A 17925-nucleotide genomic window follows, 5' to 3' on the forward strand; every position below is an offset into this window, starting at 1 on the left:
AGCAAACTACTCCAATATATCTGCTGAGAAACCCCCAAATGGAGTCATAAAGAGTCAGACACAACTGAAAATCAACTGAACAAATGACAATGAACATTTTTTGTCAAACTGGGCTAGGAGCTAGAAGTATAAAAGTAAAAATGAAATGGTCTTTGCTCTCAAGATTTTCCAGTTCTATGGAGAAAGATAGAAACCACATGTCCCTAAGAGTCTATATAAAATACGATAAATTATAATATATATTTTATATATGTATATTTATATAAACACAAAATATAAAAAGTATAATATATGCATAAATGCAAATGGAATTAATAGAAGGAGAACATTTTATAATTAAAAGGGACTTTGTTGAGGACACAGAGCCAAGATCTTGAGTTAATAAGGTGGAAGAGACATTCAAAACTTAAACACAAATGAAAAGAGTGACTTGAAAACATCTATAAGCAGTGCATCAGAGAAAAACATGGGATGGGCATAAATTGAACTAGAATTCCTAGAAGAGACAAATCAAGAATCTTTTTGAAAAAGTAAGGGGGTAATTTTAAAAGAATAAATAGGAAGAGAGCACTAAAGGGAAAAAATAGAAGAGAAATGAGAGTCTTGGAATAAAGTACTGGAAAGAGAAATGATTTCTTAGCAAACAGATATAAAACCTTGTCTAAGCCAGAAGAATTCTGAAATTCTAATGGAGCAAATAGAAGTCAATGACTCTACGAGCCAACAAGAAATATTAAAACAAAGTCAAAAAGCTGAACATATAAAAGAAAACATAAGGTAACCAATAGAAAAAACCAAATGACTTGGAAAATAGATTAATGAAAAAATAATTATTGGCTATCTAAATTTTATGACCCCCAAATCCCCCCCAAAACCAAGAAGCCAAATGTTATGTTTCAAGAAATGTAAAAAAAGGAATAGCTAAGACTTCTTAGACACAGAGGGAAATTTTTAAATAAAAAGAATCCACTGGACACCTCCTATAAGTGATTCTGAAATGAAAACTACCAGGAATATCATTGCCAAAATCCAGAGTTTTCAGTTCAAAGAAAAAAAAATGCCACAAGCAGCCAGAAAGAAAGAATTCAAGTACCAAGAAGCCACAATAAGGAAGATCTGAGTTTACAGCCAAGAATAAGTTACCCAGAAAAACTGAATGCAATGCTATAGAAGAAAAATGAAACTTCAGTTATTTAGGGGACTTCTAAGCTTTCCTGGGTAGCAAGGTGACACAGTGGATAAAACATTAGGCCTGGAATCAGGAAAATTCAAATCCAGCCTCAGAGACATATTAGCTATGTGACCCTGGGCAAGTCACTTGACCCTATTTGCCTCAGTTTCCTCACCTGTAAAATGAATTAGAGAAAGAAATGACAAATGACTTTAGGATCTTTGGCAAGAAAATTGCAAATGGGATCCAGAAGCATGACTACAAAATAATTAACTACCAACATTCATGATGAAAAGAAAAGAGATGAGGAGAAAGTCTGAAATTCAAATGAGTGAAGAGAAGCATAAAAATGTAAACATAACTGGACTGAACAATGAGTAGCGATTAAACAAGGATAAAGTGCTTATGGTTAAATATGAGAAGAGGATCCATGGGTTTCCTTTAAACTCAGTCATCATCAAGGTTCAAAGAAGTAGTTCAATTAGACAAGGCTTGAAAATTGTAGCTAGATCTCAAAAAAATGAAAGAAAGAGGAAGATGAATATATTAAGTTATAAGGGAAAGGAAATGTAGAGAAATGATCTCACAGATTCTGTGTGCAATTGGGGATATCCTTAGCAACTGACACTTGAGCTTTACCCTCACCTGAACTGGGCAAAGTAGAAAAAAATACAGAGAGACAGACACAGAGACAGAGAGAGACAGACAGACACAGAGAGAGACAGAAACATACAGAGACAGAGTGACAGAGACAGGCAAAGACAGAGAGAGAGAGACAGACACAGAGACAGAGACATACACAGAGAGAGATGGACTGAGAAATAGATTTCACTTAATCCAGAAAGAAAAGGGAAAGGAGGGGAGAAGGAATGGGCAAATATAGGGGGTGTGAGTTAAGGGAGAATGAGTCTTCAGAGAAACATACCCCCAAGGATGTACAAAAATATCCATAGCTTTTTTGTTAAGTGGTAAAGAATGGAATCTGAGAGAGCCCCCAAATTAGGGAATTGATGAATAACTTATGATACATCAATTTGACAAAATATTTTCTTGAATGCTTATCAGTGAAAGGACTAATCAGGTTTCCAGAGGACTCATGAGGAAATATGTCACCACCTTCTGATAGAGAGATGAGGGATGATCCTTTTTGGTGTGTAGTATGAGCAAAGTGGAAAACTGTGTTAGTTGACTAAACATATTTGTAATGAATTGTGTTTTTTCTTCTGTTCACATATTTGGGAGTGGAGAAGGTAAGAAGGCAGATGTCGACAGATCAATATAAAAGTTTTTAAACAAAAGAAAATCACAGTCAAAAAAATTAAAAATGTCAGTTGTTGAAAGGATTGTGTGTGTGTTTGTGTGTGTGACAGAGAGAAACAGAGAGAGAGAGAGAGAGAGAGAGAGAGAGAGAGAGAGAGAGAGAGAGAGAGAGACTGTGTGGTCCCTAGATCTTGAACTAAGTGCTTATGCTCAGGGCAAGGTTTTTTGGTCAAAGTTTAGTCACTAATTCTGTCCAGGCAAATTCTCCTTTTCATGGCTCTAACTAATATGTTATAAATGAAATTTTGTCTCAGGGTACCAATAACCTGTAGGCATGTGGAATACTTCCTACCTTGGAAAAAAGCATTCTTTCATGCTTTTCCTCAATTAGGTGTGCAGTGTGTTGCATGGGGGTGGAACAGACCCTCTTGGAACTTGGAAGAATTCTCCTTTTCCAGTACTGTTGTAATTACTGTTCATTGCTGTATCCTGCCTCCAAGGCACTGCCCTTTAAACATTTATATGGCACCCTTCCTGGTGACCTCTACTGTCTTTGTCATACCCTTCTGATGGACCATTAGCTCAGTCTCTTCTAGCCATAACTCTACTCCTCCTTGAGCTCAGGGAGCTCATCCCCCAACTTTTTGTAGAATCTGAGGTAAAGGATCTGTGATATTATCATACCCCAGGCAGCAGTCACCATGCCAGATCCACCCCCTTCACTGCCTGGACCACAGAGATTTTGTTAACATGCTTCTCTATGGGACTGATCAGATCATCACTTCATCATAACCACCCTTCCCCCAATGCTTTGTGGGCTTCTGCAGCAGCTTGGGGAAGAAGAACTTTGAAGACGTAAGAAGACCAGTCCTGGATCCTTCAACTGTATTCCTGATGTATTTTTTAATTCAGTAAGGACTCCCTACAGCAAGGCCCCCCACCTAAAAAATACACATATATACCCTCAGTATGCATATCTCTGAATCCATGATTATAGAAAAGTTTTCAATAACTTATTGTTCTAGTCCACACCCTGAGGCTGGAGGGGAAAGTACATCCAGGACTAATAAACCTGACTCTTCTGCCACCCTCACTGCTGCTGGGCTGTTTCCTGCAAACTTTGTTAAGGTTTTATTTTCACTTAAATTTAGGACTTTGTAAAAAGAGGAGAATGACAGAAAGACAGGAGAAGGGGGGAGAGAGAGAGAGAGAGAGAGAGAGAGAGAGAGAGAGAGAGAGAGAGAGAGAGAGAGAAGAAGAAGAAGAAGAAGAAGAAGAAGAAGAAGAAGAAGAAGAAGAAGAAGAAGAGAGGAGGAGGAGGAGGAGGAGGAGGAGGAGGAGGAGGAGGAGGAGGAGGAGGAGGAGGAGGAGGAGGAGGAGGAGGAGGAGGAGGAGAGAAGAAGGAAGGAAGGAAGGAAGGAAAGAAGGAAGGAAGGAAGGAAGGAAGGAAGGAAGGAAGGAAGGAAGGAAGGAAGGAAGGAAGGAAGGAAGGAAGGAAGGAAGGAAGGAAGGAAAGATGATCCCCTATTTCTGGTCTTGCCTTTACCCTCACTTTCTCTAGAGCTCTCCATTGACCCAACCAATGTCAACCAGGTAACTCTGAGTCCAAAGATGCTCTCAGCCCATGTTCTAATGGCATAAGATCCCATCCTAGTTGATGTAGTTGCTTTTCCCCAGGGAAACCACAACTGCAATGGGCCTAGACATTTTTAATTCCCCATTCTCTGAGTGTTAGTTCTGGGGGGATGGTTCTGCTCCTGTCTGTTCAGGTTCAAACATCCATAGATTGTCATTCTTCTTTCTTTTAGGCAAGTACTGGAAATCAGTGGAAATGTATTCAGGCTGTTCTCTGCCTGGCACTCAGGAACAAGAACAAGAGGAAACTGAGACTGTGTCTGCCTTGGCTTCCCTCTCAGTGGATGTGGATCAGTGCTTTTCAAAGGAAGACAACAGGTATGACTTGAGTTTTGGAAGTGCCTTTAGGTCAGGTGGGGTTAGTCCCACTCATTCTTTGTTTCAAATCTTTGGGGTGAATATCCTTCCACTTCCTCTCTTTTGCCTCTAACTATTCAGATTTGTTTTCTTCCAAACTCTTGAGGTCATTTGCTCAAACACAGTGATGTAAAACATTTATTCATTTCTGTGAAACCCAGAGATAGAAAACTTGGATTCTGCCCCCCCCAAAATTGATGTGTTTGGATGGATGGGTGTTAAGACCAAGCTTGGAGAAAGACAACTGAGGATTGTGGAAAGAGCCACATGAGGTCTTTGATTCCCTTATATATTGCTTTTAATGTTCAAGTTGGAATTTTAGTTCCCAACACAAGTAGCATTTTGGAAGTTAGTAACAGTAGCAAAGTCAAAGGAAGAAGAGAATGGAAGGAAGTTGGGACTAGACTTATAACTGATGTATGGAATAACTAAAATATAAAATGTAGGAAGAACTGAGAACAACCCTATATAGCACATTGAATGGGTAAAACCATGTTTTCCTTGAAAAAAAAGAAGATATTTGTTCCCATGAATATAATATAGGTTTGATTTAATTTTGTTTTGCACATGATTAGGCTTTCAAAGAAAAATTCATAGTTAAAAAGATTACCAGATGTAATAGGCTGTTGTTTGTTAGTAATATATTTGAGACAAGTTATCATTATCCCCTGGATGGTGTCATCATCAATATATCTTTAAAATTAATCTTCTATGACCGCAAGGAGTACAAACTGGCAAAATCACATGTCTTCTTTGAATGGCTCAAATGCCAAGTTTCTTTGGTGTATGGCAAAGGCATATAATGCTTCTTTAGTACCTTAAAGAGGTGTGGATGCTACAGTCAGAAAGGCAACAACTGCAGCTACAACAGAAATACGACAAATACAAAAACTACAACTTTGGGGGGTGGTTAGTAAGGTGAACTCGGAGTTTAGCTTGGTTGATCCTTGAACGATGGACAATCATCACTAGCCTTGTACTAAAAGTCTCTCCAGCTCAATTCAGATGTCCACATGGAGGGCATTTGTTATTTCTAATTCATAGCCTGTCATTCCCTCCATTTCTGCTTTTATTCACTCATGTGAATATTTTGTCCTGTTCTTATTGCTAATTTCTAGAATTCTTAGCTTCCTTCTAAGGTCAACTCCACACCACTTGCTGATTTCCCTAGTTCATCATCATCATCCTTTCAGCAGAAGAGGATCAAAAGCATACACTCATTAAGAACCTGTTATGATATGATGATTATAGAAAGACAGATAAAAATATGGTCCCTGTTCTCCCACATTCTTATGTGCATACCAATTCCATTCAGAACACTAGAAAGTCATTCAGAGGGAACAAAATTACTGTCTTAGTTACTAGGGCATCATTTGTTTGCTCCCCACCCCAAGTACGATATGACCTTCTTTAATGCAGGAACTATCTTTGTCTTTAATCCCTGTATCCCCAATAGCAAGCCCAGGATTTGAGATGCTTCTGAAATTGAACTGCGTCTACTAGAGCCCAAGTTCCTTTGGCTCAGCCTTTGGGAATCCAGGGTCAGGTAACACTTCTGTAAAAGTTCAAGGTCACACCGCCACACTGGATATAACACACGGTCTGTGCTCTTTGAGTCCCTCATAGTCCCATTTGTCATAAAAATTCTGCAAAACAATGCATAGTGTGAAAGCCTTTTTTTTCTTCTCCCAACAATACACAAATCTATTTAGCAAAACGAAAAAGAAAGGAAAAAAAATCGGCTTTCTCCATCTAACTTGTTCTTAGTTAGCTCTTTGGAGCTCAATGGACTCAACATCTTTTTCTGGTCAGGAAATAGATTAAAGACAAAAGACCGGTATAAGCTTTTAGCAAGAGATTTCCTTGCAATGCAGTTTTTTTTTTCTGACCATACCAAGTTTCAAAGAGATTGGATTTACAAAAAAAAATGTCCCACATTAGCATTTGGAAGGGATCTCAGTATAGGCAGCTAGCCCATGAGAACAAACTTGTTTAGATGAAGTAACCCTCTGCTACTCCAAGCTCCAGGTTGAACCCAAATTTCTAATCCAAAGGCACTGTAATTATCCTTATGGTCAAATCCAGTGAGTTGTCTGTCATCTGAGGGCTGTAAAACTGAGGTAAATGACAGCATCCTTTAGAGCTGGAAATGAGGAGTTATAATTTAGAACTCTATTAATATATAGAAGGAAACCCCAATCCAAGCCTGCCTGAAATGCATTGTAATTAGTTCAGTACATTCCATGCACAGCTCAAAATTATTAGTGATGACAAGTCACAGGTAGGCTAAAGCCTCAGTACTATTTGGCACCAACAGATTCTGGATTTCCTGGGGCAGTGCTTCAGCCAGCTAATATTTATTATGTTCCTACTATGTGCTAAGCACTCCTCCAGTTTTGCTTGTTGATTGCTAGGTAACTAAAGGGCTTTGAGGCAGCTAGGTGGCACAGTGGATAGAGCACTGGACCTGGAGTCAGGAGGACGTGAGTTCAAATCCGACCTCAGACACTTAATAATTACCTATCTGTGTGACCTTGGGCAAATCACTTAACCCCATTGCCTTAAATAAATAAAGATTAAAAATAAATTAGAAGACTTTGCTGGTGAGGACTGTTTGCCCCTAAGGCAGCCTTAGTTTCCTAGTGGTTCCACAAAGTTATCTGAAGGCAAAAGAGGCATAGGATCCTTATACTGTATATAATATCTGCATTATATATTCTTCATTAATAAATGCATTCTGTCTTGCCTAGTCTCACACCAGGATCATTTCCATTGATTTGTTCTAGATGGCAGGATGCAATAATGATGACTTCTTTTTTAGGAGTGGGATAGAGGTTAGAGAGGGAAGAAAAGATTTTGCTTGAATGATTTTCTGTAGTTCTAAACTTTTTTTTCCTCAAAGGAGAAGGAAAAACACAAATGTCTTATATAAATAAGTATTTCCATTTCAGTTGGATTTTCTTTTCTATCTTGAGAGAGGAGTAAGGTCCTAAAATAGGGGAGAGTAAAGTTATGGGCTGTTCTGTCTGTCCCATACTGAGAAAGGCTTCGATTCTTTTCAATAATCAGGATACTAGGACTTTCCATTCCCTGAAAACAAGATCCATCATTCTCAAAATTAGGTAAAGAAATAGAAAAATGCCTAGATTTAGTTACAAATGTGACATTTAAAATTATGTGGTATACTCTGAAAGATATCAAAAATGAACCCAAAAGGGATAAAGAAGAGGAAAAGCTCAGCACTTTCTATTGAAAAAATATATTCCCATTATGTTGGAGGATATATTGATGTTTGGAATGGTATGACTCAATTGATGCTCAGATTTTTGGTAAAGTCTTTCTTTTCTTGGCCAATACACATCAAAATCACTTTACAACTGGGGAATAAAACATAGAATGCTACTGGCTAAATCCTATTAGAAGCATTTTTGTTTATTTTAATTTTCTTTTAGGAAAGAAGAAGGAAAAAGTCAAGACTGTCAGTTTCCATTTCCAGTTATAAAACTCGACTGTGAAAATGGTTATATGTTCAAGGGGTCTTTTGGAAGGGAGAAGGAGCCATGAAGAAGGTAGCTCTCAAGTAGTGGAGGGAAATGGGAAGAGAGATGAGGAAGGGTTTAGAAAGGGTCAAATGGCTCACAAAAATAAATCCATTAACCAACCAAAGATGCCCTGTTTCACCTCTGTAGCTACCCACCTCTAAAAATAAAAGAGGGGAGAGGTTCTAATAAAGAACTCTGGGTGAGATCAATTTTCATCTTCATAGTCAATTAAATAAATGGCTCATATCTTATAAGACATGCTAGGTAATTGCTTGCAAAAATGACTAATGAATTCCTATTGACTAATGGCAATATAAGCAACTAATTTGAATTAAGCATGATCCCACCTTCTTCTATGAAAAGTTGATAACATATTAGGGTTTATTCTTGCAAGGTAGGGCACACAGCTCCAGAATACCAAGGTGAGTTCTAAATTACTAGAAATAAAGAATTAGGATAATCCAAACCCCAGTTCCCTCACTTTGTATAGATCAAATTGAAAACTCAGAAGGTTTTTGTCAGTTTATTCAAATCTGGTTTAGAGGTGTTGGTTTCAATGAGGATAATGATTCATCTTTCTTATTGAATCATATAGAATGATTTGACCACTAAGTGATATATTGATGAGTTATTTCTCATGTGTTTATATAAAACAGGAATATTAAGAAAAATCTTATTCTGAATTCAGATATATTGTTATCAGAAGAAGCTGTATTGGCCAATATGAAAGAAGAAATACCTTCCAGGGATGTTTCAACAGAACATAGCAAAAAAAAAAAAAAAAAAAAAAAAAAAAAAAAAAAAAAAAAAAAAAAGAAAGAAAGGTTTTCGAAGCAGAAGAGAGACATGAATAATGTTTCTACCATTTACTATTTTTATGGCCTTGCACAAGTCACTTAACTTTATTTGGGTCGCAGTTCTCTCATCTATAATGGGATTTGAACTAAATAACTTCTAAATCACCAATATTCCTTCTAGCTTCAAACTGATAATCCTTTAAAAAAATATTCTACCTTTTCCTGTTCTGAATGGATGTCCAGATGTCCTCATAAGATCCTGTGTTATTTGTTTTATATTTTTATTATCTTTCGTTTTCTATATCACTTCCATTTCCCAGTAGGCTCTTCCCTACTAGATATTCATTCTTTATTATAATAAAATAAAAGAAGATAGGGGGTAGGAAAAGCATTTCACTGTGGCTAATCAACATGTCAACCAAGTTCAACAGTTTTCCATATGAAAAATTCAATGGCTCTGCAAAAGAGTAAGAGACACATTCTTATATATATTTCATGAGATGAGCTAAACTTGGTTACTATTTTTAAACAACTTTCAGGTTTAGGTTTTGCCCCATTTTTACCTTGAATGTTCAGAAGGAAAACCAGTGATTACAAAGACGCACTATGGATTCATCAAGAATATATTGTACCTGATTGACCTCATTTCTTTTTATGAAAAGACTATCAAACTAGTATCTGATTAGAATGATGAAACTATAGTTTATTTTGAGTTTATCTAGGCTTTCAGAGAGACCTGGGAAGATAATTATGAATTGATGCAGAATGAAGTGAATGAAACCAAGAGAAAAAATTTATAAACTAGCAGCAAAAATGCAGATGAACAATTTTGAAAAATTTCAGAACCCTGTTCAAGAAAATGGCCAATCTCAAAAGACAGAACTTGAAGTATGCTAATAGAGAGATGAAGTCCTTGGAGAACAAACTATTATATTTAGAGGAGGGGAAGAGGAAAAATAGGAGGGAGAAAAAATGTATCTGAAAGTAAAATAAAATTGAATTTCAAAAAATTAATAAGAAAATTCAATAGGAATAGATGTAAAGAGTTTTGCTTGGGTACAAGAAAATCAATTTGCAAGTATAAAATGGCAAGGCATAGAGAGAGATAAGATGTTTTGTAACACATTTATAGAAAAACTGTTTTCCTGAATTTCAAAAGAGCCTCACTTCCAGAAATACGGAGGGGACAGTATTCTCAGAACTCATCAAGATTCAACTCAAGAATTGTGTTTTGAGCTCTGGAAGCCACATCTGTGCTGATGGTGTCTGTGACCATGAATTAAAAGAGACATCACTCCTTGAAAGGAAAGCTCTAGCCAATCTGGACAACCTACTATAAAAGCTGAGATATCACCAGGCCAACAGAGGTCTGTATTCAAAGCTATAGTTTTTCCAGTAGTAGTATATGACTGTGAGAGCTGAATTATAAAGAATGCTGAGTGCCACAAGATCAATGCTCTTGAATTTGGTGCTGGGAAGATTTTTGAGTCTCTTGGGCAGCCAGAAGTTTTCTTCATTGGAAAGCCAAACACTGAAACTGGAGCCTAAATACTTTCATCACTTAATGAGAAGATGGAACTCATTGGAAAAATAGCCTGATGTTGGGAAAGATTGAAAGCAAAAGGAAAAGGGGATGCCAGAAGATGAGATAGATAGAAAATATCATGGAAGCAAGGAACATGAATGTGGCTAGACTTTGAGAGATAGAGGAGAAAGGAGGTCTGGCACATGTCCATGGAGTCATAAGATGTTAGACATGATTGAACAAGGAAAGAAGAACAACAATAAAGACAAACATTGATTAGTTGAACATCCAGGATGGGGCAGGGGGTTTGAATTCATTACATGTGAGGATCAAATAAAAGAACTGGGCATATGGAAAGCAGAGGAAAGAAATCTGAGGGAAAAAGGAAGGAAACAACCATTTAATAAGTGCTACTATGTGTTGGGCAGTGTACTAAGCACTTTACAAGTACTATCTCATTAGATCCTCACAATATAACCTGGGACATAGATGCTATGGTTCTCTCTCTTTTATAGACAAGAAAACAGACAGACAAATGACTTGCCCAGAGTTACACAGCTAATAAATATCTGAGGCTCATTTGAACATGGGTTCTCCTAACTCCAAAGCCAATGCTCTATCACACTTGGCTTCGGCATGATATGCTAGCTGTCTCCAAATCTCAAAAAAAAAAAAGACCTTGTGAGGACTGAGGAGACAGAAACAGTTGCAAAAAAACATCCCTTTAGGCTAGATATCAGTAAATTTAAGAACAATACAAAAGTGGTATGGTTGCCCTGGAGAACTGACATTCTTGAAAGTCTTGAAGTCTTCAGGCAGAGATCGGTTGGCAAAAAAAAAAAATCTTCAAAGAAGATTCCACTCACTATTGGAATATAGAATGTGAGCACATAGGCATCAAAAGATCCAAAGACCTGAAAAATGAACTACTCTTGTTGCAGGAGAACTCAGCAGGTATCACATCAAAATAGTAGCCCTGTGTGAAGCAAGGCTGGAAAATGGAGGCCAACTTACTGAAGTTGGAGCTGGATAACTGTTTTCTGGAGTAGCTGCAGAAAAGGGGAGCTCCACGAAGCTGGGGTTGGTTTTGCAATAAAATTTAATCTAGTCAACAAACTTGAATGTCTACCGAAAGGAGTGAATGACAGGCTCATGACAATGAAATTACCACTTCCAGGAAAACACCAGGCCATCATCATCAGTTCCTATGCTGAATGATGATGAACAATGATGAACCCTGAGGAAGTCAAAGAAAAACTTTATGAAGACTTGGAGACCCTGATCATCAATGTACCAAAAGAGGACAAGTTTATAATTCTGGGTGACTTTAATACTAAAGTAGGCTCAGATTACCAGCCATGGCAGGGAGTCCTTGGCAGGAATGGAGTTGGAAAGAAAAACAGCAATGATCACCTTCTACTGAAGACTTGTGCATCTCATGACATTCTCATCACAAACACTGTCTTCATTTCCCTTAATGCAACAAAACTTCCTGGATGCATCCTCATAGCAAACATTGGCATCTAATAGACTATGTGAATATAAGGAGAAGAGATAGACAGGATGTGAGAATGACAAAGGCAATGTTTGGTGCAGAGTGCTGGACTGATCACAGACTCATCTTCTCCAAACTAAATATTCATATTCAACCAAAGCGGCCACCCCAAGGCAAAATGACTACTAGAAGAATTAATGTTGAGAGATTAGTCTCTCTGAGCGGAGACAGGTTGTTGCTAACTTGGAGGGGAAAACTGAGCCAACACAATTGGCAACAGTGGAGCAGAAAAAGAGTGGGCAGCTTTCAGGAATCTGGTGTACAGAACTGCATTTACTCATCTGTAGGAGAACACTCGTAATCACCAGGACTGGTTTGATGAAAATGATTGAAATGATTGAAAAGATGAAAACTGTGAACTCCACAGGTTTACCAGAGGATAGTTCATCCATTTCTAAGAAGGCAGTGTTTAATTCCATCAAAAGTAAAGTACAAATGAAGCTGAGAGAGAGATGCAGGACTTTTGGCTCAGTAACAAGGCAGATGAAATTCAGTTTTATGCAGACAGAAACAAACCAAGTAGGAGAGAAAACCAGGTCACTACTAATGATAATCGATTTGAACCCATGTGACCATTCTCTCCTGTACCATGAACCCCATAAAAGATAAACAGACTTTACAGTAGATCACGAACAGCAAATGCATTCAAGATCTTGGTTAAATATATTTACTGATGCAGATGAAGCTTCCAGAGCTTATCTCACATCCATGTTCTTAGCTGCATTTCTCACCTCTACACTCATTGCTAACACTATTTCATTCCTTTTCAAATGTTCTGTTTATAGACTAACATTCTTAACATTAAGGGAGCAAGGAAGTTCTGTCTACACACTACTAATTTGATTTATTTTCACGATCAACAGATTGTTTTGATCTTCAAAATATGATCCTTTTGTTTATGATTTAAAGGTCTATGCAATCTGGTCCTAATATCCCTTTACAGATCTATTTTGCATCACTCATTCTATGCTTCCAACAGAATAATGTCTTGCTGTTTCCCATCACCTGTGTTCCTTTGCTCAGGCTATACACCATATTTCACACTTCCACAACTTATTATCCTAAGCACTTTTCCAGGCTCAGCTCAAGTTCCTATCTTTGTCATGAAGCAACTGCTCATACCACTTAATCATTACTGCTTCTCCTTGATTATTTTTTAATTGTTTTAATCCTTTTATTTTATTGGGGTATAGAATTTTCAATATTATACTTATTTGTTACTACTGTAAGGCACAATCTTAACAGAGTTCCCAGAGGTATTAGATATACTATAATCTGGGGCTTATTGAATCTGGGGGATATCTACTACATCATGACAGAAGAATAGACTTTGCATAACCCAGCTCAACTTAGCAAGGTGTGGGAAGGAACTGGGTAAGCTTATTTGAAATCTCTATGGAGGTAAGCTGATAATTAGGAACCTGTTAAAGAGATGGGTTCCTTTGCATATCTTCTGCTCCCATAGTCTTTCTGTTTATCCTCTCTTGAGTATATATCTCACCAAAGAAACTCAGAATCTCACTAAATCCTCACAAAGACATATGGTTTCAAACCTGGTATTCTATCCACCAATCAGGAGCTTTGGAAGAGTATATAACATAGGCTTGCTTCTCCCCCAACTGACTTGGATAGAAGCTGGACTAGGTTCATAGCTAACTTGTTTGTGAACATGGGATTGTAGAACCGTGGATTTAGAGTTGGAAGGAATATTAGACTAACTCTAGGACAATCCTTTTGATTTGCAGTATGGAAATGAGACCCCTAGAAGTAAAAAGGAACTTGGATGTTAACTGACAGTTGTGGATAATTGTTGAACAATCTGGAATTGTTGTCAGAAAGGCTTAGGATCATAGGTTAAGAGCTGGAAAGCCCTGCTAGTTCTCTAGCTCAAGCTTTTAAAGATGAGAAAATTGAGGGTCAATGAAGTAAGAGAACTTGCCCAAAGTCATAGAAGTGGAACAACCTAAAATAGAAACCAAGAGTCATTTCTTCTTACTTTAATTGAATTGTTCTTTCTACTATGGAAGAAGCTAAAAATGAGAAAACTGAAAAAATAACAGTGAGGGTAAAAAGCAATAAATACAGCCAAAAGGGCCAATAAACTTCAGGTTATGAGCCTTTGAGGAGGGAAAAGAAATGACTGAATGACTGAATGGGGAGAGATGTTGGAAAATCTTGGAATATCTAATCAGGGATGGAAATTATGAAAAATCCTAGAACCCTGAAATGTTGAGAGAGTTGTAGAAACTTTCAGACAGTTCTTTTTCTCCTTCTTTCTCAAGCTGGTCTTTATGGAAAGTGAAACAACAAATCTGATGATGGTCCGATGGAGTTGTAAGGGTCAAAGGAGAAAAGGATCATAAGAGGATTTGCAAACCTTATGGTACTAGGTAAATGTGAAGGGATTCAGTTTGTTTTGAATATAACCCTTAGAGGTTTACAAAATACTTCCCTCACAATAGTCTTTTGAGGTAGATCTCACTCACTCCATTTATAGAAGAGGAAACTCTCTAAGTAGCACAGTGACAGCTAATAAGAATAATAGCTGACCTCCAAACCCCATTCTCTTCTAGTTATAAGTCTTGTACTTTTCTGCTTAGAGAATCGAGAGACCAGTATTGTGTTTGGACTCTCAAAATTCTGAACTATTGTCTGTGGCCAATATGGCTGTACTCAAGCCAAAATGACTTTTTCAGTATGCCTTATCCACTGTCCAAAACCTCCCTATAACTCTTAACAACAAATGGCAGACACTGATTCTATACAACCATGGGTGGACCATGGGGAGAGAAATATGATACATTCTTCATGGTGTGGTTCCTTAGTTAAGGGTCCCTAAGACTTCGAGAATTCTGTCTGAAGCACCCATTTTTCCCTTCCCAAAATCTGCAAAAGAAAAAGTGTCGCATGCTGATTCACTGTAGTCAGAGAAGAAAATGAGGAAAGTCAAGAGAATTGGGGCAGGGGGCAGTGTGAAAGTGGAACTGTGTCAGGTCTAATATTAATGGAACTGAAATCTAGATAGGGTCAGTTTTATATCTTCAGAAAATAATTAGGTCAATGAAGTCAAGTTGATGAACATTAAAATTTCAGTTTTGGAAGAGGCTTAGATAGCTTTGCATCCTAGTGCCAGAGATGTGCCATCAGCAAAGGGAGAGGTGTCAGGAAGTGAGGGGTGAGGAATATAAGGGAAAATGGCTAAATAAAAAAAATATTTCAAATCAATTAAAGACTCAGAGAAATATGTATAAATGTAGTGAGAGTATCTGAAAACTAGAAGAAGGATGAGCTCTCAATCCTCAGACATCTTACAAAATTTTTAAGTAATTAGAAGAAAAATAATCTTTGGGACAAATTATTGACTTAAAAATGAAAGGGATGGGGCAGCTAGGTGGTGCAGTGGATAGAGCACTCAGGAGTACCTGGGTTCAAATCTGACCTCAGACACTTAATAATTACCTTGCGGTGTGGTCTTGGGCAAGCCATTTTTACCCCATTGCCTTGCAAAAACCTAAAAAATAAAAATAAAAAAATAAATGAAAGGGACAAGGTAAATTTAAAAATCAATTAATAAGCATTTATTAAGCAACTAATTATAGCTAGGTACTGAACTAGACACTGGTAACATAAATTTATAAACTAATCATTATATATTAAATATATATGTATAGAATTATGTATTTATAAAGTAATTGTTATAAAATAATAATTGTGACATAAAATAATAAGATCTACGATGTCACAGATACCCTGCAAGGAACTTTATAGATATTATTTCATTTTCTTTTTACAACCCTGTGAGGTAGGTGCTTTTCATTATCCTCATTTTTGCAGTTGAGTTAAATGAGGCAAAAAAGTTAAATCACTTGTCCAATGCCATGTAGCTAATAGTCTGAGGTCAGATTTGAACTCAGGTCTTTCAGGTCTAGTGTGTTATGTCACCTAGTTGCTTAAAATAAAATAATTCTGATCCTTAAGAAGCTTACATTCTCTTCAGGGACATAAAATGCATGTAAGTAAGTAGATAGTTATTATATATAAAATAAATATATGCCAGTTACTGGAGGTGGAGAAAAGAGCAGGGTAGACTTCATACTGAAGGTGGTGTTTGACGGGCAGCTTGAAAAAAGAGACAGATTATATCATTTGAAGGTGAGGAAGTAATGCCTTAATTATTGGGGGAAATGAGAGCACAAAGGCAAAATAAATAAAATAAAGTATAATTGTGAAGAATAAGTGTGGGGCTTGGTCAGGACTAAGCAGAAATAGCACAAGAATAAAGGGATTTGAAAAAGAAGGAAAATGTTCTCTAAATTGATTAACTTTAGGTCATTATTGGGAGAGGAAAAAAGTGAGGTAAAAGCAGGGTCAATGGTCTGAGAACTTCCTTCACATTTATGAATCTCATTTTAACCAATGATATAACCCTTTAAGGTGGGTAGAATTATTATTCTCATTTTATGCATTTGGAAACTGAGGTTTAGAAGTAAAGTGACTTCCTGACTCCAAGTTTCATGCTTTATCCATCATACTACCCAGCTCCCTCAATGGGATCTGTAAGCTCATCCATGTGGCATTCTCTACAAAGACAAAGATCACCCCTTAGTCCTTCTGAATGACTCTCATCCATGTCCCTCCATAAGTTCACCATGTTCATAATGCCACATTTGTAATGAGTTGTAACCCACACACACCTGCCGTTTGCTTCCTAATTGCCCATGAACACCAATAAGAAGACTTTATGTGATCCACAATTCCCAATGCAAATGGTTACTTATTTAGAAAATATGCTTCTGATTTTCCTAAATTATAAGCTTTCCTTTCTGGTTTGAGACAATTTTAAAAAGATGAATCCTCAATACAATGCTATTCATTAAAAAAAAAAGCCTTTGGAATCCCAGTTCTTACCCTAACTTCTCTGAATGTACTTAGATATCGTAACTAATCTATTTTCTAGAATTCCATATGCAGCATTTATGAAGCTTTTAAATAAGGATATGTATGTAATGTGCAGACTCATCCTATCATGGATTTAGTCCTAGAAAAACACCTGTGAAAAATGCATGCCAGAAAATATGGAAAAAATATGTATTTATTAAACCCATGCACCAGTAGTGGTATATGAGTCCATTTGGGGCTCTAATAACCTCCTGTCTCATCATAAGTTTTAGAGCTCAGAGGGCCCTTTGAGATCACATGGTCCTTCTCTGTCTAGCTCTATTCTACCTTTCCAGACTTATTATCCATTATTCCCCTTCAGCCTTTTTTATTGGTTCAGTGAAACAAGTCCTCTCATTATTCTCTATATCCATTATGTTTCCCATGTGCAAAATCTAATGTTTGGTATTCAGTCTTGACCTCTTAGAATCCCTAACTTCCTTACAAAATCCACTTGGGTACCACCTTTTCTCATCCCACTTCTTAAATGCTTATCCCTAACCAAGCCCCCTGACCTTGAAGCTACGTTAAATTTATTTTGTTCTTGCTTTGTATTAACTTGTGTGTATGCATATTCCCCCTGTTAAAATCAGCTGCTTAGGAGCAAAGATGGTTTCATTTGTCTTCCCAAATAGTTGAATGTAGTAGACTCAAAATAAAGCCTTATTGTATAATAGTCCAATGCTCTCATCATCTGAAGAAAAATGAAGTTTCAGAGTTTTAGTGATTTTTTCCAGTGTTCCACAGATAAAGCCACAGCATCTACAACTGTAAGAACTTTAGAGGAAATCTGATCTAACCCTTTAATTTTACAGGAGAGGTAAACTGAGGATCAGAAAAGTAATGTATCCAAGGCCACATAATTAGTAAGGGAAAGAGCTAAGATTCAGGGCCAAAATTTTGGACTGTACTATTTTTTTTAAAGAATGAAGTGTATCTCTCTCTCTCTCTCTCTCTCTCTCTCTCTCTCTCTCTCTCCATTTATATATATAGCATTGCTTAAAAGAAGTAATATGAAACACTAAATACTGCATTTGGAATCAAAGGGTTTCAAAGGGATTTTTTCCCACTTACTAACCATGTGATAATGAGCAAGACACCTAACCTGTCTTGACTTCAGTTTCTTCATTTGTGAATGAGGGGGC

The 17925-nt window shown here is 37.1% G+C and overlaps 1 protein-coding gene across 6 annotated transcripts in view; it reads left to right on the forward strand.

Moving 5' to 3' along the window:
- HDAC9 (histone deacetylase 9) overlaps positions 1 to 17925 on the forward strand; it is a 947449-nt gene that overhangs the window by 922317 nt on the left and 7207 nt on the right. For all 6 annotated transcript variants that reach the window (XM_074195439.1, XM_074195435.1, XM_074195433.1 and 3 more), the window contains one exon: positions 4240 to 4384. In XM_074195439.1, the coding sequence (XP_074051540.1) occupies positions 4240 to 4384 (145 nt within the window). The remainder of the gene's footprint in view (positions 1 to 4239; positions 4385 to 17925) is intronic.

This window comes from Macrotis lagotis, chromosome 7 (assembly GCF_037893015.1).
Source record: "Macrotis lagotis isolate mMagLag1 chromosome 7, bilby.v1.9.chrom.fasta, whole genome shotgun sequence".
In the NCBI taxonomy this organism is placed as follows: Eukaryota; Metazoa; Chordata; class Mammalia; order Peramelemorphia; family Peramelidae; genus Macrotis; species Macrotis lagotis.